This window comes from Sus scrofa, chromosome 14, assembly GCF_000003025.6.
Source record: "Sus scrofa isolate TJ Tabasco breed Duroc chromosome 14, Sscrofa11.1, whole genome shotgun sequence".
Lineage (NCBI taxonomy): Eukaryota > Metazoa > Chordata > Mammalia > Artiodactyla > Suidae > Sus > Sus scrofa.
Genome location: NC_010456.5, coordinates 90,382,232 through 90,404,447, shown reverse-complemented (window position 1 = coordinate 90,404,447; position 22,216 = coordinate 90,382,232). Strand labels below are relative to the sequence as shown.

Genomic DNA, 22,216 nt, shown 5'->3' with positions numbered 1-22,216 from the left:
GTTCACTTTGCTGTCCTTGAAGTGAAATCATGCATTTCTGCTCTGAATTCCAACTCGCCTTTCTAAATTTTAGAATTTTAAATACTTTGAGGGAAAAAGCTAAACAAATTTTTTTAGCCAGGAATTTATAAATCCTTCTAAGTATTGGGAATTAGTCAGGCTGAAAGATATAAATTATAATTAGACGTTTTATTTTTTTTCCTTTTTCATTGTACATGGTTTTTGTAGAAATATAGTAAGACATACTATATAGATTTTTAGGATGTAAAGCTACAGGCTTAAAGAGGCAACACTAAGTAGAATAGAAAGTAGTTTGAAATTTAATAATTACTTTATGTAGGAGTTCTGGAGTCTACTGAATAGAAACCATAGAAACCTATTTAAAGTACCATATTTCTAGGACTTGATAGATGGTAAGAAGTGCAATTATGTTAAGGACCACTACAAGAAGGAAAAAACACTCAGGAAGGGAAGTTATAGGTGATCTCTCTTACGAAAGTAGAACACCAGAGATCTGGATACTCTTAGTGGGAGATTAACTTGGTTGTGCAGAAAAGGGACAGCAAAGAAACTGTAAGTGTCAGTCTAGGTAGAGAGGACACCCAAAAACATCTTCTCTGAGAATTTGAACCACAAGCCCCAAGGCTGGGGTCTGAGGTCATATCACCATTGTGATCTGCAGAAGCTTGCAATAGAAGACTTAATTCATACATCTCAGGTTGGTGGTTTTCCCATATGGTGGCAGAAGCAGATGCACATCTTCCTGGAAAAATTCAACTTTAATATAGACCCATAGTAATGGTTAGATACCCTTTGACTATGTAAGACATATCCTAGTTTCAGAAACTTAATACATGAGAAATGTACCTTTTAGAATTGATAAAGTATAATTCCATCAGGAAATTTTCAATGTTATCAAAATCTATGCGTTATATTTGTAGTAAGGATCTTGAGACATTTTAAAGAGCTTTCTGAATTATTTTCTTTTTTTCCTTTTTTTGGTTTTTAGGGCCACACCCCCAGTGTATGGATATTCCCAAGCTAGGGGTCAGTCGGAGTCGCAGCTGCTGGCCACAGCCACAGCAGTGCAGGATCCCAGCTATGTCTGTGACCTACACCACAGCTCATGGCCTTAACCCACTGAGCAAGGCCAGGGATTGAACCCGCATCCTCATAGATGCTAGTCAGATTCGTTCCCACTGAGCCACTATGAAACTTCCTCTGAATTATTTTCAATATGATTTTAGATAAAATGACCTTATAGAAGGAGTGTGTAAAAACTGATAACTCATATGCAGTATATATTTTGATTTATTAAGGAAAATATCTGATTAACCAAAATAACATATTGTGGTATGAAAAATGCCTCTTTATGGAAGAAAGGCAGGCATGCTCTTGATATATTTTTGTTATTAACTACATCTACAGAGCCATGTTCTTCTGCCTTTTCTCTTGCTTTGCCAGAAATATTCATTTTTTAATTTTTCTTGGTCTCTCCTCGTATATGTGAGAGATATTTAGTATTCTTACTTTTCTACTACACTACTGAATGATGATACAGACATTAATTTCCAATTAACAATAGAATCGCTTCTCTAGTGTTTGAATTATTCTATTTCTTACTTGTGAGTTTTAACTATGCTAGTTGTCTTAAAGAATATTTTGTAACCCATGTTAACAAAATAACTACTCCGTGTGATTTTTGAGCTGTTATTGCTTGTGACTGAGAGCAGGGAAATGTGGAATCATCCAAAGGCATGAAATGATTGCCAAGCTTTCATTGGAACTCTACCAGCATTATCACTAATAGTTCCTGACACATGTCTCTACTAAGAGCTTTTTTTTTTTCTTTCTTTTTTTTTTTTAAACAGAAGAAAACAGAAATGGCCTGGTCTTTTTAGTTTGTTCTTTGATTTGAATCACACAAATTACTTTTGCTCTGCTGATTTATTTGTTGATTTTGCCACTAGTAGTAAAAAAAAGGGGGGGGGAGGAGTACCTTATCCTCTAAAATTTACCACATCTTAATCCTCTCATACCTATTGCTCCTTGAAAACTATGTCATCATTATTCTCTAACCTCTTAGAACACAGTAATTCCTCCTTCTGGCTAAGGCAACTTATAAATAGAGCAGTTGCATATAGTCTAACCCCTGAATTTAGCTGTGTCAACCTCAAAGGACATGCCAACAATTTTCTTTTTTAATCTTCGACATACTATTTTATTATAAAATACATAAATATGTATATATTCACCAGTCTTTAGGAGTAGAGTTTTTCCTTGAGAAGGAGTCTACAGATTAAAAATTCAGTTTGTCTTTGTTCTATGAGCTATATCCATTATACATCCTTTTTTCCCCCGAGGATTTTTTTTTTTTTTTTTTTTAGTATATTCAGTTTAAAAAACTTAACCAAAAAGTACCAGCACTCATATTCTACTCTCGTGCTCTTACCTGTATAGTTTTGTGTTTTTTGGGGGGGGTGTAGAGGGGAGGCTTACTGGTTTATAGAAAGAGTTCCTACTTGTAAGGATAATGTTATTTTAAATCAATCCTGTGTTATATTCCAACAGTAGATTTGATATTTCCTGATTAATTTTATAGCCATTGTTAGAGCCATTCTTTTACTGAATGGATATAATCTTTTCAAACTCAAAACTTATCTTGGATGTATGTCTCTTCTATTGCTTTTGTAGAACCTACTGGGTTGGTGACATTTACAAGACAGAGTCTTGAAGATTTTCCAGAGTGGGAAAGGTAATAATAATGTAAATAATCCTAGAATCTAGAATTAGAAAGACTCTTTCACTATAAGAGGATTCTATTTTACAGACCCTTGAAAGATGGTTTCTCAAGCTCTTAATTGCCCTAATACTAAGGAGTTTCTTCTTAAGCTGATCATTTTGATAACTCATTGTTAGAAGAGACATGCCTTTTGAATCAGTCTGTAACTCTTTCATGTCTGCTCTTTTGTTTTAGTTTTGTCATCTCAAACAAAGTCCTGTTTAGAATTAAGGAGTTTTAATATTAAACAGAATAGCAGTATTTAACATGACTCCTTACCCTCCTTTTTTTGGTTAGTTTTTGCATTTTATGGCTTTTCCTGCTAAAGAAAAAGATTGGGAAGTTTTTGTTTTTTTAAATTAAACTGAAATGTAAATCATTTACTAATATGTAAATGTAATTACCTAGAATTTATCTGAATGATGAGAGTTTTGAAGTTTGGCTGACCACATATACTATTGGCAGTTTTGTAGAAGTTGCTAATTTACTAGGGTTTTTTCTTATTACTTATCTGCAGATACTCAGGGGAATAATAGTCAATCTGAGTTTATTCAGATTTGTAATCAGATTTGTAAGTTCTCTAGTGCCCTGAAGTAGTCAGCACACTTTCTAACCTGGAGCAAAATCCCCAAAGCACTTAAAGAAGAATGGATCTACTTTTTCAGTGCCTATGAGGACATGATTAAACATATTAAATGTGTATTTTGGGTGTGCATTCATATTAACCAGTGCCTCTTCATTTTCACTTTCTAATAATTTTCATTGTAGTTTATAATTGTTTTGTTTGGAATTAGCAATGAAAGGGACTCTCTCTTAAAGGAATTAACTTGAGAAGGCACATACGCTTAGGGGGCTTTCCTGTGTTTTTATCCACCAAAACTAACTTACTTTAGGAGGCTGACTGCATGGTTGAGCTGATTATTAGCAGAGGGAAGTGGATAAGAGATTATACAAAGCACTAAAACCAAGCACTAAAACCAAGTTGAGCGTAAAGGAAGAGAAACATGTACAGCATTTTAGAGTCTTGGCACATAAGAATTGAAAGGGACCCCAGGAAATCATCTTATCCAGCTACCAACTAAAAATAATCAACTCTGTAATACCTGTAATAGATGGAGACTAGACAGCGTCAGTGATGGGAACCTCGCTACAGTCTCTCCCATTGTCAGCTGCTTGTGTTATTATCTAATACTTTCATTCCCTAAAAAAGTTTGTCTTTCATAAATCTCCCACCTCACCAAATCCCATTCCTGGTTCTTCCTTCTGGAACTACAATAAATAAACTAATTTTCTTTAACGTTTGCCCTCCCCCCCACTGCCATCAAGTATCTTAATGCTTTCTTGATCCACCTCCAACAGTGCACACAGGTACTTTTTTTTTTTTTGGTCTTTTTGCCTTTTCTAGGGCCACTCCCATGCATATGGAGTTCCCAGGCTAGGGTCTAATTGGAGCTGTAGCCGCCGGCCTACACCACAGCCACTGCAACGCAGGATCGGAGCCTCGTCTGCAACCTGCACCACAGCTCATGGCAACTCCCGATCCTTAACCCCCGAGCAAGGCCAGGGATCGAACTGCAACCTCATGGTTCCTAGTCGGATTCAGTAGCCACTGAACCACGCCGGGAACTCCACACAGGTACATTTTAAACTACTCATTTCTTCTGTTTCACATAAAATATGGATAGTAAACCCCTTAATTCTGCTCTTGACGTACCCTAAGCCATTGGTTCCTCTTAAAATATGGTACCTAAAACTAAAAATAAAAACTTACTAAGTTATCTGCTCAGACCAGAGTACAGAGGGTTGCTTTTCTTAGCTCTGCTATTGGTCTCTAATAGGAATACAGATGTTTTGTTCATGTCATTTTGGTATAGATCTTATAGATCATTCAGAGGAATTGTCCATCTCCCAGATTCCACAGAACCAGAAACATGTGTTCACTTAAAGAGAGAGGATGAAGAAGAGATGAGAATTGTTGGTGTTCCCAAGAGTAAGGGACTAAATGGGTGCCAGGAAGTTAGAGGTTTTTCTGAGTTCCTAGTTTCTGGCATTGTAGTTATCCCTGTTATTATCAGAGAGCCAGAATATCTGTCTTTGATTCCTGGGGCAGTGGTATAAAGAAATTGCTAGGGCCAGAAGGGGAGACATATTAGGAAGTCAGTGGATGCTTATTAAAAAGAAAGTTTCTGGAGTTACTGTTGCAGCCCACTGGGTTGAGAACCTGACATAGTCTCCATGAGGATGTAGGTTTGACTTCTTGCCTCACTCAGTGGGTTAAGGATCTGGTGTTGCCACAAGTTTTGGCATAGGTCGCAGATGCTGCTCGGATCTGGTGTTGTGGCTGTGGTGTAGGTCTGCAGACTGCAGCTCCAAATCAACCCCTAGCCTGGGAACTTCCATATGCTGCGGGTGCGACTTTAAAAAAACAAACAAAAAAAAAACTTGGTGTTCTCTTGTAGCATAGTGGGTTAAGGAGCTGGCGTCATCACTGCAGTGTCTTGGGTCAGTGCTCTGATGCAGGTTCAATCCCTGGTCCCTGGCCCAGAAACTTCCACATGCAGCAGGTGTGGCCAAAAATAGTTTCTAGCAATTTCATAATTTTATTGAGCAAAGTACTTTTAAGTTGATAACTACAGTCATGGGAAATAGTTGACAGCAGATGAGATTTCTGGATCATTCTTTATCTTTTCAGTAATATCCTCATACGTGATCTCCCTTGGAATAAAAAAGGTAGGAAAGTAGGACCCCCAAAAAATGGAGGTTTAAAAAAAAAATCAAACTTATGGTATTAACATTCTCTAAGAGATTTGGAAAATAATTTTTCTAAGAGTATAGTTTACTTGTTAAGAGCCTGAAACATTGACCTGGACTTTCTGGGTTCAAATATTTGTTGCTTCATTTATTAGTCTTGGGCAGTTACTTAAACGCTTTCTGTGCTTTGTTTCATCTGTACAAGAAGATAGCAATACAAGAAGATAGCAATAGGGACGTGAAGATTTAATGAGTTAATGCAAATGAATCTTTTAGAACAGAACCTGTACTGAATTACCTTCTGAGTTTGAGCTGTCAGTCCTTTGGACTAGAGCTTTACCTGAAATGTACTTGGACTCATTGTTGCAAAAGCATATAAGCAAATTCTAATACGTAAATAGTGCTTCCCAACTAGATTGTCTTTTTTTTCTTAGATATAGTTGTTTTTAAAAACATGTAATTCCCCTCCCTCCAAAAAATTTGTACCACTCTATGTTAGAGGTTTATCTGTTACATTCTGTTGCATTCTATTATAATTTATATTTTTTATTCAGTAAGTAATCAGGGGGAAAATCTCCTAAGGAAAAATATTGTCATCATCTGCTAGTAATAAAATTGAATTTTTTTTAACACAATGTAAGCTAGGTAAACAGTGTAGGGCAGGTCAGCCCTCTTAGGGTCCCTGACTAGGTGTGAAAATTAAACTGATGAGACAGACTAACAAGAGAAAAGCATACAGATTTACTTTATATTAGTTTTACATGGCACAGGAGCCTTTATGAGGAAATGCAGACCCAAAGAAATAGATCTATGTACTTTCATGCTAGGTTTGATGATGAATAGATAGTTGTGGAGGAATGATGTGTAAGAATATGAGATAATTGTAGTAAACTGGGGAAACAGCAATGGCTGTTTGCTAGAATTCTTCTTGGCCTCTCTTTGTCTTCAGAGATAAGAATATTCCTTTCCTCCAGGTATAGGGAAGGCCCCTCATGTGAGGGTTTTATGGCTTGTTTCTGGTAAGATGGGCAAGAAGAAGAGGATGTCAGAGTGACCTTCTGCTTCTGCCATTTTTTCAAACTTCGTCAGCTTAAAATGTTGAGTAAGCCAAGATGCCAGATTTGGGGTGGCATGTCTGAACCCCAAACACCTCTGTGACCATGGTTTATGAAAAAAGAGAAAATAATTGTGACTTACAGGTATCAGGCTTATCTATCAATTTTATTAATATAAAAATACCAGAGATCAGAATTTCTGTGGCATGTATTTTCATCAAGACAACTCCCCCGCCACACACATTGTTTCCAAATAAGTGAAAATAGAGTCCCTCTGAGAATCATATTGTCAGAATTTTCTGTATTTTTCCTTAGGTTGCCAACTCTAGCATAATAACATTTCATAGATTTTGATTTTTAGAAATATTTTGAGAAGTTTTTCAACTTCTAAAGAGGAGAAACTTTCCTCATACACAGTTGATGGGAATGTAAACCGGTACAGCCACTATGGAAAACGTATGGAGGTGTCTCAAAAAACTAAAAATAGAATTCCATATGGCTCAGCAGTTCCATTCCTGAGTGTATATCTGAAAAAAAATAAAAACACTAATTTGAAAAGATACATGTACTTCAGTATTCATAGGAGCATTATTTACAATAGCCAGATAATGGAAGCAACCTAAGTGTCCATCAACAGATAATGGGTAAAGAAGATGTGGTGTGTGTGTGTATGGTTATATATAGTTTATTTGTATATATATATATGTATTTATGTATATAGTTTATATACGTATGTATGTATGTATGTATACATGCAGTTATATAGTTATATATGTGTGTATATATAGTTATATATATGATGGAATACAGCCTAGCCATAAAAAAGAATGAAATTTTATTTTGTCATTTGCAGCAACATGGATGGACTTGGAGGCCATTATGTTAAGTGAAATAACAGTATATTCAGTAGTTTTTAGATTTCACATGTAAGTGATACAGAGAAAGACAAATACTGTATGATATTTGTATGTTCGTGGAATCTAAAAAATACGAGAGGGAGTGGCGCAGTGGTTAACGAATCCGACTAGGAACCATGAGGTTGCGGGTTCGGTCCCTGCCCTTGCTCAGTGGATTAACGATCCAGCGTTGCCGTGAGCTGTGGTGTAGGTCGCAGACGCGGCTCGGATCCTGCATTGCTGTGGCTCTGGCGTAGGCTGGCAGCTACAGTTCTGATTAGACCCCTAGCCTGGGAACCTCCATATGCCGCGGGAGCGGCCCAAGAAATGGCAAAAAGACAAAAATAAATAAATAAATAAATAAAAAATACAAGAGACTATATACGAAAAAGGAATATAAAAAAATAAGAATATAAGAGAAAAAGTAGACTCACAGATAAAGGCAATAAACTAGTGGTTACTAGTGGGAAGGTGGGGGAAGGGCAGGGGAGGTAGGGGAGTGGAAGATGCAAGCTGTTGGGTATAAGACAGGCTCAAGGATGTACTGTATAACCCGAGGGATATAGCCAATATTTTGTATTAACCGTAAATGGAAAGAAGCCTTTTAAAATTTTACTAAATTTTAAAAAATATATATTTGAGTAAGAACTGAGGGAGACTGTCCCAAGATTATTAAAAGAGAAGCCATCCTCTTTTAAAATCATTTGGGTGATTTTGGGTAGTTTCAGTTTTACTTTTATAGATAATCCATATTTTCATATTTTTCTGTAGTGAAATACTTATCATTGAATATATAAATACAGGAATATCTTTTTAAATCGTAGGTGTGAAAAACCTCTGACTCGGTTGCATGTCACTTATGAAGGTACCATAGAAGGAAATGGTCAAGGCATGCTACAGGTAGGTAAATCATAGAACCGTGGTGCTGGTGAGGTAGAGCAGTAGGGGTGGACTTTCTCTTGTCAAGCTGCTGACGGCAAAGGAAATTTGAAAAGCTGTTTATTTATTTTCTAAACTGATTTAATGCAAAGAAGCATGATGGCAGAATGGAGGAAAACACCAAACAGATCATCTTGACAGCCTTGGTAATACTGTTATTTGCCAATATACATTCTCTGTTTCTTACATGTGCCTCTTTAAAAAGCCTTTGACAGAAAATCCCAAGATCTGGACAACATCAGGCCTCTTGGTTCAGACATAGATCGTAGATTGACAGTGGAGGAAGTTCTCAGGCTATGGTCTTGACAAGCTGTCACTAGGCAGTTTTGTTCTTTTGCTTTAAAGGCTCTTGCTCTGCCCTAAATAATGACTGGTTTGAAATGTTTTTCTGCCACCAACCTTGTTTAGGTCTAGGAGGCAGACATCTAAAACTGATTGATAAGAAAGTCCTCTCTCCCATATGTAATAGTTTTAGGTGCATGAACCAGCTATCCTTGCTGTCTCTTCCCTGTTTTAGAGCAGCTCATTTTGCCAGTCTCTCAATCCTTGTTATCAATCTGTGTTATTGCCATTACCTAAAAAAAAAAAAAAAAGTTTGGAAAAAGAAGTTAACAAATAAAACACTCTGTGTATCTAGCTTTAAATTGTTAACACCTAAGCTGAATACATGCTTTTCTTTTGCTTTATGGTGATCTTTTTATTTTTGTTATGATTTTGTCTGGCATTTTTTATGTTATTTGAATTCTAAATCTTAATATTTCTCTGATTTATCTCTGTTCCCAATCCAGTCCAATAGACACTCTTTAAAAAAAAAATTTATTGAAAGTTAGTTGATTTACAGCGTTGTGTTTCAAGTGTACAGCAGAATGATTCAGCTTTATTTATATATATAAGTACATGAACAACATATATTTTTTCTTTTTCAGATTCCTTTTTTCCTTATGGATTATTACAAAATATTAAATATAGTTCCCTAGAGAGATCTTTCTAAAAAATCACTGATCAGAGACAACATCTTAGTGTTTTGTGTTCTTATTTATAAGAGTACCATAATCCTAATTTTCTTTGAATGAAGCTTGTATACCACCTCATTTATACTGGGAATAGCTGATTTTTCTCCTTAGATGCTTATTAGATGCTTTATAAGATTAGAAGCTAAATAGTTGCCTGATTTGTTTGAATAACTTAATTTTTGTTATAAAATGACTGATTTGCATTTGCCTAGTTATTGTATACTTGTTCTAAGTGCCTAGGTTCTTTTTAAAGTGGATTTGTATTTAGACATATTTGTAGTTAAAATCTTCAAAGAAGCAAACTATATATGTATATATAAAGACAAATACGTATATGTATATTTCTCTTTTTAGGGCCACACACATGGCATATGGAAGTTCCCAGCCTAGATGGTCAAATCCGAGCTGTACCTGCTGGCCTACGCCACAGCCACAGCAATGCCAGATCCTTAACCCACTGAGCAAGGTCAGGGATCGAACCTGCATCCTCATGGATATTAGTCAGGTTTGTTACCACTGAGCCACCATGGGAACTCACATATTTTGTTTAAATCACCTTTTCCCAATGATTAAGATTATCATCAGAAATATTTAGGGTAGCTGAATTAATATTTGTCCTGTACTTAAATTTTTCTGTTTGTATTTAATAAGTCCCTTTTATTTAAAACTAATTTTGATATGAGTTTAAAATTTGTTTCAAATGACTATCACTTTTACCCCCACATTTCCATCTTGACAACATTGTCTTGGATTAACTGAGGAAGTCTTAATACACATGAAATAAAGCTACTGCTAGTTAGCACCATGGGAATGCTGACCTTTCATTATAATACAATTCAACAAGGGATTGTTTAACAACATTGAAGGTTGAGATTCTCTCTGCTTCCCTGGAATATATTATAGATGAAATGTGAAACCTCAGTAGATTGAAAAACTACAATAAAGGCTTCTACTTATTTTTCTCCCTACCCATGCCATGTATCCCCAGGAGATCAGGGAATATTGTATTGCAGTGCTACAAAGCTCCTTGTATAGCATGTAAATTACATTATGCTGAATGGCAATAACAAAACCTCTCTAAGGAGAGTTATCATTTCTCTCTTTTCATCAAGTTATAATTCAGAAACTGAGTAAGCTGAACAAGTAGCTTTAAAGTGAGTTGGAAAATAACTGGCTAAAAATCAAGCACTCATATGCTTGTTTTCATGTGCTGGAACGGGTTTCTCACCTGTAATAGAGAGTCTTTTATTGAGAACTTTTTTTTAAGTAGTAGAAACTTGGATTTTCTATAAGACCTCTGTTTTCAGGGGCATATTGAGTTTAGTGTATATGTTTCTATGGATACCTTTCGAGTAGTAAATGTTGACCTTTTATTCAAAGAACAAACAATAGCATGCACATAGGATGTATTTCATTTATCATTTCCAAGTAGTACATAGATTAGATAGACCTTATCTTTTAAATTTAGTTATGTATCTTGTTCCAGTAACAATTAAGTTTAGCTGATCTCAGATCTTTGTTTCTCATTTGTATTCAGAATACCATGATTCTTAGCCAGTTTCTTAGTTTTCAAGAGCTGTCCATTTTATTTCTTTGCCGGGTCACTGTTCTCCTTCACTTTCTTTCCCACTGACCTATTGGAGACCTTAGTAATGCTTGTGTAAACTATTCAGTATTTACCTAACCAGCCCTTCCACCTTTACTTTTCCAATTCATTTTTTAAACTCAAGTCTGAATTATCTTCTCAAAATACAGATGCATTTGTTATTTTTCTTCTTAGAATCGATCCCAGAACCTTTAGAATTAAGTAGAAATTTCCTGGACCCCAGACCAGCTCATTTCCAACTTTAGCCCTCCACATACTGTGCATTGCAGACAGACATGAGAATCTCTCCTCATATAGCTCTTTACATTTGGTTTTTTCCTATGTCTTTGTGCAGCTAATCTCCCAGCCTAAATGTTAGTAAAACCTAAACTGAATGCCCAAACTCTTGTAACACTTCCCTGTCTTCCACATGCTCCAGTTTTAGTTAATTGTATTATTTGGTAAGTATCAAATACATACTAATAGGTTTTTTAATAATCACCTATCATTTCTACTTATATGCCTGACTCCAGTGTACATTGTAAATGCTGTGAAACCAGGAACCCAATCTTATTCATCTTTTTAAAAAAATTGTTGTTATTATAGTTGATTTACAGTGTTCTGTCAGTTTCTGCTATACAGCAAAGTGATCCAGTTAAACACACACACATGCACGCACGCACGCGCGCGCGCGCACACACACACACACATTCTTTTTCTCACATTATCCTCCATCATGTATCATCACAAGTGATTAGAAATAGTTCCCTGTTCTATACAGCAGGATCTCATTGGTTATCCGCTCCAGATGCTATAGTTTGTATCTTAACCCCAAACTCCCAGTCCATCCCACTCCTTTCTCTTCCCCTTTGGCAGCCACAAGTCTGTTCTCCATGTCCATGAGTTTGTTTTGTTTTTGTTTTGATTTTTTGTAGATAGGTTCATTGTGCTGTATTTTAGATTCCACATATAAGTGATACCATATGGTATTTGTCTTTCTCTTTCTGACTTAGTTCAGTTAGTATGAGAGTCTCTAGTTCCATCCACGTTGCTGCAATTGGCACTTTGTTCTTTTCTATGGCTGAGTAGTATTCCATTGTATATATGTACTACATCTTCTTAATCCATTTATCTGTCGATGGACATTTGTTTTCCAGGTCTTGGCTATTGCGAATAGTGCTGCAGTGAACGTAGGGGTGCATATATCTTTTTCCTTGAAAGTTTTGTCTAGAGAAATGCCCAGGAGTGGTATTGGTGGATCATATGGTAGTTCTATATTTAGTCTTCTGAGGAACCTCCATGCCGTTTTCTGTAGTGGTTATACCAATTGACATTCTCACCAACAGTGTAGGAGGGTTCCCTTTTCTCCACACCCTCTCCAGCATTTGTTATTTGTAGGATTATTACTGATGGCCATTCTGACTGGTGTGAAGTGATTTCTCCTCATAGTATTGATTTGCATTTTTCTAATAATTAGTGATGTTGAGCATCTTTTCGTGTGACTATTGGCCATCTGTATGCAGGACACATACTTTAAAGACTCTTTGGGGAGTTCTCTGGTGGCTCACTGGGCTAAGAATCTGCTGTTGTCACTTTGTCACTGTTGTGACAGTATTTTTCACTATCTCCTTTTTGAACTTGATGTGTGTTAGACTGCAGAGTTCTATTTCATTGTTTGCTCCTTCAGGGAAATTCTCCTGTTCTTTTAACTGGGAATGATTCCTCATCTTCATTCTGCTTATATTTTTCTTATTCTGTGAGTTTAGGGAAACCAACTACTGTAGTCCTGGAGGGCTGTTTATATGTGAGAGTGCCCCTGGGTATTTTGTAAAGGCTTACTATTTATTTTTGGTGTGAGGGTTTGGAAACTTGCTTCCTGTTTCTTCAGTACATGCAGACTGTTATCCCCTTGGAGAGGGTGCTGCATGTGCTTCCAGGGAGATGAAGGCGACAGGTAGGGGTGGTAGCCAGTGCCTTATTGCTGGACCCTTGACAGTTGCAAAGATGGCGGGGAGCTGGGCTTGGGCTACTTCTAGTTGCATGGCTCTGGGAGGTGGCAGTGACCCTCAGGCAGGTGTATGTGGCATTGGGGCCATTTGGCAGTGGCAGCAGCAGGGTGTGTGAGTTCCCATGAGTGGTGCATGGTTGCAGTGCCCTCCTCTGTGCTGTCCTCCAAAGTGATTGGGACCACAGGTGGTGCATGTTCATGGACCTCTAGTGGTGGTGGGCCAGCCCACCTCTGGAGTCTGAAATGACTGTGGCGGTTTGCCCCCACCACCTGTAGATTCTATAGGAGGTGCCCTGTCATGCTTAGCCTTTGCATGAGGCCCCCACAAGAAGGACCCATAGCCCATGCAACAGGCGCCTCACCAACTGTAGCCCTGCCATCGAGAGTCCATGCATGCTCAGAGAAAGATATTCCTATGGCGGTCCGCCCCTCCTCCTCACCCTCCCCAGCAGTGGCGCCTTGCTTCTCCTGTGGGCCCAGACCTCCTTCCGGATTCCTGGGCTGTGCTACTTTGCTATCCAGCCCTTGGCATACTACTCTCTAGCCTCTCAGGCTGTCTCCTCACAGCCAACCCTAGTCCTTTCCCCAGGACTGACTCCCTGAGCCTGAATCTCAATGTCCAGCCCTACTCTGAGCGTCTCAGACTATAGTGTCCCTGGAGGTGGTACCAACGGTTTGTGCACCTCTCTCTGCTTTCTCCTCCTCAGTCCAACTGATGCTCTTTTCCCTGAGCCTTTGAGATCCCACCTTCTCTGCTAATCTCCCCGTCAGTTAGGTGGCTTCCCAGGGTGTGGGTTCCTTCCCTCTTTCACAGCTCCCTCTCAGTGCTAGTCCCATCCTGATTCCTTTTTTTCCTCTCTCTCTTTTTTTTTCCCTTTTGTTCTACCCAGTTATGTGGAGGGTTTCTTGCCCTTTTTGGAGGTTTAAGGTTTTCTGCCAAGGTCCAGAAAATGTTTTGTGTGCATCGTTATGCATGTAGATGGTTTGTTTTGATGTGTTTCTGGGAGAAGGTGAGCACCTTATCTTACTCCTCAGCCATCTTGATCCTGCCTCTCTTATTCGTCCTTATATTCCATGGCACAGCACAGTATTTCATCCATATTTATTGAATTGAACAGTTTAAGGTATAAATCACCCAATGCACCAATATTTAGTAAATAACTAATTCTAATCAGAGGATTAACTTAACCAAAATTATTTTTCTTTATCAGCTAGAGGTACTTTGTTTTTTAGTGTTGCTTTATTATGCTAGAATATAAACTGAAATATATATGATTCACTGTGGGAACTCATTTCAGGAACTTGTACAGTCATATTTTTCAGTATAATATTTCCTAAGTTCCTTTATAGTGAGAGACTACTTTATCTTCTATTGATTTTTGTCTTTTAACATGTTTTTATATATCAAAAGATGCATATTCTTGTTTTACTCCTTTGTACAATAGGCTTCACATTATCATTTTTATTTCATAATTTTTTTAGATTACACAAACAAGTTTTAAGAAACCTTACATTTGACAATAGACTGAAAGTATATGTGAAATAATAGTATATATACATATTATATAATCCTACAGGAAATATATATATAGAATATATGTGTTTACATAAATATATATAATACATATAAGGAAGACTCATACACACCCACACCCACCCACCCACATGTGTGTGTTTGTGTGTGTGGGTGGGTGGGTGTGTATATATCTTTGCATCCTGTTCTTAGCGCAGAGCTCGTAAAAGCTTTGTTATCTCCTAAGCGGTAAGAGCACTAGGAGCATCTTTTGTTCTATTGTTTGGTCTTTGACTCCATTCCTGACTCAGAGCTCCTAAATCCCTTGGAATTTCCTGGGCGATAGAGTGTCTTTTTTTCCTAAAGATGCAACTCTTGGTGGGCTCCCGGGTAACTTCAGAATGGGAGCTGGTCATCATGATTAGAAGTTTGGAACTTTCTATCCCACATCCCATCCTCTGAGAAAAGGAGAGGGACTGGAGAGTCAGTTAATAATCAATCATGTAAATGTGATGAAGCTTCCATAAAAATTTTGGAAGTATAGGAGTTTTGAGAGCTTTGGAGTTGATGAATATGTGGAGGTGCTGGGAGAGTAACTTGCCTGGAAAGGCCATGGAACTCTGTGCCGCTTCTCACATACCTTACATTTGTGTATCTCTACATCTGTCTGTTCATCTGTATCCTTTATTATACCATTTTTAATAAATCAGAAAATGTAAATTATTACCTAAGTTCTATGAGCCTATTCTAGGAAATAAAACGTGGGAAGGGGGTCATGGGAACCCCTATATATAGCCATTCACCTAGAAGTTCAGGTGACAGCCTGGGACTTGAGGCTGGCATTGGAACTGGGCAGTCTTGTGGGACTGAATCCTCAGCCTGCGGGATTTGATGCTAACTCTAGGGAGGTAGTGTCAGAACTGAAATTGATTGTTGAACATCCAGCTGGTATCTCAGAATTGCTTCGTGTGTGCATCTGGTGTCCGAGGTGTTGTTAGTGTGGCAGTAGTGTGAGAGTAAAGAAGAGACACAGAGGTATGTTTTTTCTCTACAGTATAGAAGCCTTTCTTACATTATGTACTAAATTCTAGGGTTTTTTTGGTGTATGACTATGTATGTACACAAGTTGTGTGTATGTATGTAATCTAACTCTTCAAGTAACATAATCTAAGACAAAATCAGAAACCATTTCTTACGTATCATCCCATAGAGCCTAGCATACTGTTGGACACATGGGAGTGCATAGTAGGTTTAAGACAAAAAAAAAATAATCCTTACAAGTTGTGTTTGCTGTCTCTTGAGGAATGTATACTGCGTCTATATTAATAGGAGCTTGGGGATCCCATCATAGTACTCCATAGAAAACTTACATATAGTTTTAAACTGAATTGGAAATATTAATTTATTGAATCTTTGTTGTTAAACTAGGTTTTTTTGTCTTCATTTTTTTCCTTTGGTATATTTTAAAAAATAGTCTGTAGTGTTTATGCAGTTTGGGGATTGTGACTGAATTTATTTATTTATGTATTATATATATATATTTATTACATATTTTTATTTTTTTGTTTAGGGTCACACCTGTGGCATATGGAGTTTACCAGGCTAGGGATTGAATTGGAACTGCAGACACTGGCCTACACCACAGCCACAGCAATGCCAGATTCGAGCCGCATCTGCAACCTACACCACAGCTCATGGCAGCACAACGCCAGGAATCAAACCTGCATCCTTGTGGATGCTAGTCAGATTCATTTCCACTGAGCCATGACAGGAATTCCTGAATTTAGAAAGGAGAAATTTTCATCCCTTTATCCTTTCACAGGAGCTAAATGTTTCCAAAAAACAAAAGTTAATTACTACACTTTTCAAATCTTAAGAACAAGTGTTAACTCTATTATATAAGAAAGGTACAGGCTATGTACCTTGGAGATATCACGGGTTCGGTTCCAGGCTGCTGTAATAAAGTGAGTCACATGAAGTTTTTGGTTTCCCAGTGCGTCTAAGTTATTTTTACACTATACTGTAGTCTTTTAAATGTGCAATAAGATTGTGTCTAAAAAATGTACATACCTTAATTAAAAAGTACTTTATTACCAGAATTGCCAACCATCATCTGAGCCTTCAGCAAATCATAATCTTTTTGGTGGTAGAAGATTTGAAATATTACAAGAATTACCAAAATGTGACACAGAGGCACAAAGTGAACAAATACTGTTGGAGAAATGGCACCAATATCTTTGCTTGATGCAGGGTTGCCATAAACCTTCAATTTGTAAAAAACAAACAAACAAAAAACCCCTGCAGTATCTACATAATAAAGCAAAGCACAGTAAAATGTTATGCCTGTATAATTATATTAAAGTCATATGAAGTATGTAAATGGAAGTTGAGTGGTAAATGGTGGAGAAACTATCTTGAAACCTTTCAAGGTAAAACCTCCCTTGGAGTTCCCGTCATGGCTCAGTGGTTAACGAATCCAAGGAACCATGAGGTTGCGGGTTCGATCCCTGGCCTTGCTCAGTGGGTTGAGGATCCGGTGTTGCCGTGAGCTGAGCTGTAGGTTGCAGACGCAGCTCGGATCCCACGTTGCTGTGGCTCTGGCGTAGGCTGGTGGCTACAGCTCCGATTGGACCCCTAGCCTGGGAACCTCCATATGCCATGGGAGCGGACCTAGAAAAGGCAAAAAAAAAGAAAAAAAAAAAAAAAAGATAAAACCTCCCTTGATTTGTGGCCCTTCGAACACAAATAAGATTTATAACAGGAGTCCATATGATTACATTGAGGCTTTTTTCTAAAAGTTCTATTTTTCAGATTCCTTCTAAGGTTTTGGAATCCAAAGAAATACTCAGAGATGTTAGTTAGCTGAAGTGAAGTAGAAAGGTTGCAACCATAATTTATCCTCCTTGAGAAGATGACTAATTTGGAGATTGATTTATATGGAAAAGGCAAGGAAGAGTAGAGTTTAGAGGGAGAGCACTTCTTTATCATATATGTAGGTATTTTAAATCATCGTTTAACCCGTCAAATTTTCTCAAATAGGTGGATTTTGCAAACCGTTTTGTTGGAGGTGGTGTAACCAGTGCAGGACTTGTGCAAGAAGAAATCCGCTTTTTAATCAACCCTGAGTTGATTGTTTCACGACTCTTCACTGAGGTGCTGGATCACAATGAATGTCTTATCATCACAGGTTAGTTTGGGAAGTCTGGACAATAGGGTAGTGTTGCCCATCCGTAACTATCTATCCACGAAGACTAGAGGCCACCCACATAATACTTTTCTCTACCACTGGCGTTAGTCCCAATATTTTTATTCACTAATTTATACTTTTTTTAAAGATATTTGTTTTGTTGTTGTTATTATTTTTTGCCACACCTGTGGCATGTGGAAGATCCCAGGTCAGGGATCAAACCAGTGTGACAGCAGTGACAATGCTGAATCCTTAAACTGGTGAGCCACCAGGGAACGCCTGTTTTTTTTTAAATTGTTAGTTTTATTTTCCTAATTTTGAGTAAGATATTTGATCCCCACTTTTTCTTTTTTGGTATCTTTATCTGAAGAACAAGGGTAAAAATGACTAATTTACTCTCCAGTTGAAATTTAATGACATAGTACCTTTAAAAAGTAGTAATATGTCTGAGTATTTATCCTATTATTATTCCTCCATTATATTTCCAAAGTGATCTGTTGTATTTCATTATGAACACACTATGTACATATAAAAAATACAGATACAGTGTTTAAAAGAGTCAGTTACAACAGTGAGCTTTATAGAAGGGAAATAAATCAGTAACCTGTGTTTATTCCAATTTCTAATCCTAAGAGAAAAAGTGTGACTATCTTAATGCCTCTCCTTGATTTAAGTTAATATGGGAGGAGGAGAGAGGGAAACATTGTCAAATTTATACTTCAGGTGTATTATCAAATTTACAGTTTTTTTTTAAGTTTCTTTAAATCGTGATATCACTATGTCATAGTATTTTCTTGTGTATAAGCTACAAAACAGTTAATGATTAACTCATAACTCTTGGGAAACTCTTAGCCACTGTAGGCAAATTAAGCCTTTTATTTGGGTACTTAGAACATTCCCACATAAAAGTGTAATTAGCCATCAAGTACTGATGCTTTTTTCTTTCTACAAAAGAGAATTTCTTGATTCCTCTTTGAATCTTTTGCCACTTGAGCTTAGTAGAAGAGAGTAAACATTCAACTGGGTTGGAGAACTTGGTTGATTGTTACTCTCAAAGATTACAGTGGGTCAGAAACTATCTCCTATTAGTTATATCAAATGTATAACTCAACTAATCTGTCTTGAAAGAGGTACTTGACAGAACTAAGACTCTGAGGTTTAGTCTTGAAGACACACTTTTTGCTTCAGAAATGTTTGTAGACAACCTTCAGGAGAGAATCTAAATGTTTTCCCTTATGTTTTGATTTCAGGATTCCTTCTGTGTCTTTCAGCCATTTGATTATGATGTGTATAGGTGTGCATCTCTTTGACTTTATCCTATTTGGGTTCTTTGGGCATCTTGAATGTTTAGATAAATACGGTAAATTTTAGGCCATTATTTCTTCATGTGTTCCTTCTGTTCCTTTGTCTTCTTTCTGTCTGGGACTCAGGTTATGCATATGTTGGTGCATCTGCTGATGTCTCATTGGTTTCTGAAGCTCTGTTCATTCTTCATCCTTCATTCTTATCTGTTTCTTAGACTTGATAATTTCAATTGACTTATCTTCAAGTTGACTTATTCTTTTTTCTGCTTGATCTCATTTGATTTTTGATCTCTCCAGTGAAATTTTTATTTCAGTTATACTTTTAAACTCCAGAATTTTTATTTGATTCCTTTAAAAAATAATTTCTTTCTCTTTATTGAGATTCTCTGTTCATGAGGCATTATTCTCATGCTTTCATTTAGTTCCGTAGACATAATTTCCTTTAGTTTTTTGAACATGTTAAAACAGCTGATTTAAAGTCTTTGTTTAGGAGTTCCAGTTGTAGCTCAATGGTAACAAACCTGACTGGTATCCAAGAAGTTGTGGGCCTCACTCAATGGATTAAGGATCCAGCATTGCCATAAGCTGTGGTATAGGCTGCAGACGTGGCTTGGATCCTGTGTTGTTGTGGCTGTGGCATAGGTCAGCAGCTGTAGCTCTCATTCAACCCCTAGTCTGGGAATTTCCATACACTGCAGGTGCGGCCCTAAAAAGCAAAAAACAAAACAAAATAGAAACAAATAAAATCTTTGTTTAGAAAATTCAACATCTAGGCTGCTCGGGAACAGTTACTAATGGGTACCTTTTTCATTTGAGTATGGGCCCTATTTTCTCATTTCTTTGCATGTCTAAATTTTTGTTGAAAATTGGACATTTTTAATGTGGCAGCTCTTGTTGTCAGATTTTCTCCTTTCCCCATAGTTTGTTTTTGTTGCTTTTTGTTGTTGTTTGTTTAGTGATTTTCCTAATCTAATTCTGTAAAGTCTATGTTCCTTTTCATTTGTGGTCACTAAAGTTTGCTGGATTAGATTACTGGTCAGCTGATGATTGGACAGAGATTTCCTTGTCACTCAGTCTTTGCCAAAAGGCTCTGTGTGCATGCTGGGGCTCACCTTCAACACTCCACCAGGCAGTTGACCCTTCCTGCTTGCATAGTGCCTCAAGATCAGAGAAAGGGGCGAGTTTAGTACTTTCTCAGGTCTTTCTTGAGCCTGTGTACAGTCTTGAGCATGTGTATAGACCTCTAGGTTCCTGGGGATACTTGCAACTTAAGGACTTCTTATTCTTCAGCTTTTTCTTTTAAATCTTTTGGTTAGCCTATTTATTCCAACTGTAGTCTATTGCCACACTGTTTAAAAATTGAGTGTAACTGCTTTCAACAAACACCCCTGGGAATTAGGACACTGGACAAAGTCCATGTCCAAATAAAGACAGCCTTGTAAGTGAGGTCTTTCAGAAAATGACCAGACAGGTCAAATGATGACAGTTCTCTGAGAATCAGCCTTTGAAAGAGATTCAGACCTCTTCTGCCTCCTCTAGTGGTTACTAGGCTGCTGATTTTCACTGTGATTACAGGCTGTTGGTTTTTAAGGCTACTGTGGAGCTTGGGAAAGTGGAATAGGAGTAGAGCAAGTTAAAACACCACACAGCTCACTGGTTTGTTTTTTGTTTTGCTTTTTGCCCATATTCAGCCAATTTTTCTTTAACATCCCTAAGACTGCTGCAAGCCTTTGGTTAATTCCCGCAGTTCAGAAAAAGATGATTGTCACAAATTTTGCCAGTGTTCTCATTATTTTTATCCAGCAGAGAATTATCTGAGGTTTTTACTCCATTGTTTTTCAGATGTGCCCTTATCTTTTATAAGCACTTGTGGGTAAAACGGCTTTCAGAAAGTTATTTCCCACCTTCTATGTAAATATATATGATATTTATATTAGACATATTAATAAGATATATGTGATATATCTTAGGTATATTTATAAGATGTAAGATATTTCTTATAATGTCCTTGTGATTCTGCCATTTTGGTAAGATAAGGCAAAAATAAAAAATTTTGATTGTCTGAGTTTATGTAAGAAGTTAGTATGGAACTTCAGCAAAGAAATTTCTTCTCTATAGATATTTGAAGTTCTGAAGTACTTCATCCAGAATTCTGAGGTTGTGATCCAAACTGTACTGAAACAGAAAGAGAAAATCATTTTACCAATTCACATATTGGAAATGTATCTATATTTGTTGTTTATTATGTATGCAGTTAGGAAGGATACAATTAGAAGTTACTGGGGGAGAAAACAGTGTAAGGAATTATAGAGCAAAAATTAAACTGTCACTGTTGGACAAATGAATACTTTGAATATTGTTTTAGAGTGCTGAGGGTCTGGAATGTGACTGTCTTCAGAATTTGGGTGTATTGAATAATACTTTGGAAGATTTTTAATTTTTAACATTTAAGCTAGATTTGAACTGAAGACCAGAACAAAATATCCCATCATTTTTTAAAGATGAATTTACATCCTTTAAATTTAAAAGTTGGTAGGATGCTAGCCATTTTATACTCAAAGCTGATTTGTTTCATTTGCTTCATCTCTGTTATACTACAGAAGTACTCTCTTGTCATCTCCCTTTAATGTTTCTGTAAATAAAGATGTAGTTTTCCTGGGAGAAAGGAAACATTAGATTTTTTTTTTCTTTTTTAAGGCTAGTTTGTCCCCAATCTAAAAAAACATCATCACTCTGGAGTTATTTCTGGTCTCTAGCTTACCTGCAGCCATTGTAAAATAGATGGAAAATTGCAGATCCATGACTCACCTTCACATCTGTAATTACCTCAGGCTAAGGACACCCGTGGTGACTTTTAACTCAGCATTTTCCCCCCATATCCACTTAACTCTATTATAGTGCCTCCTAATTAATATCTGTGATGTGATGTTCCCTTAATGGAAATGGCCATTTCATCATCTATTTGATGTTGGATTTCTGCCATCTCCCTTCTTAGGAGACTCTTAAGTATGCACTGCAATCTATCTACTTGATCAATTCCATTCCTGAATGATTCATCCAGGCTCAGTGAGCTAATGGCTGTGACTCTGCTGCCTGAATCTGTAGAAGAGTTTGAGAAATTGGAAATAAATTAAATTTGTCATCATTGTGGGGCATCTGGTTGGTATCAGACTTTTAAATGAA

The 22,216-nt window shown here is 37.1% G+C and overlaps 1 protein-coding gene across 4 annotated transcripts in view; it reads left to right on the top strand.

Annotated features, from left to right (window-relative positions):
* PARG (poly(ADP-ribose) glycohydrolase) overlaps positions 1-22,216 on the top strand; it is a 142,417-nt gene that overhangs the window by 76,568 nt on the left and 43,633 nt on the right. For all 4 annotated transcript variants that reach the window (XM_005671222.3, XM_013983452.2, XM_005671221.3 and 1 more), the window contains exons 11-13: positions 2,695-2,755; positions 8,309-8,384; positions 17,582-17,729. In XM_005671222.3, coding sequence (XP_005671279.2) covers positions 2,695-2,755; positions 8,309-8,384; positions 17,582-17,729 — 285 coding nt within the window. The remainder of the gene's footprint in view (positions 1-2,694; positions 2,756-8,308; positions 8,385-17,581; positions 17,730-22,216) is intronic.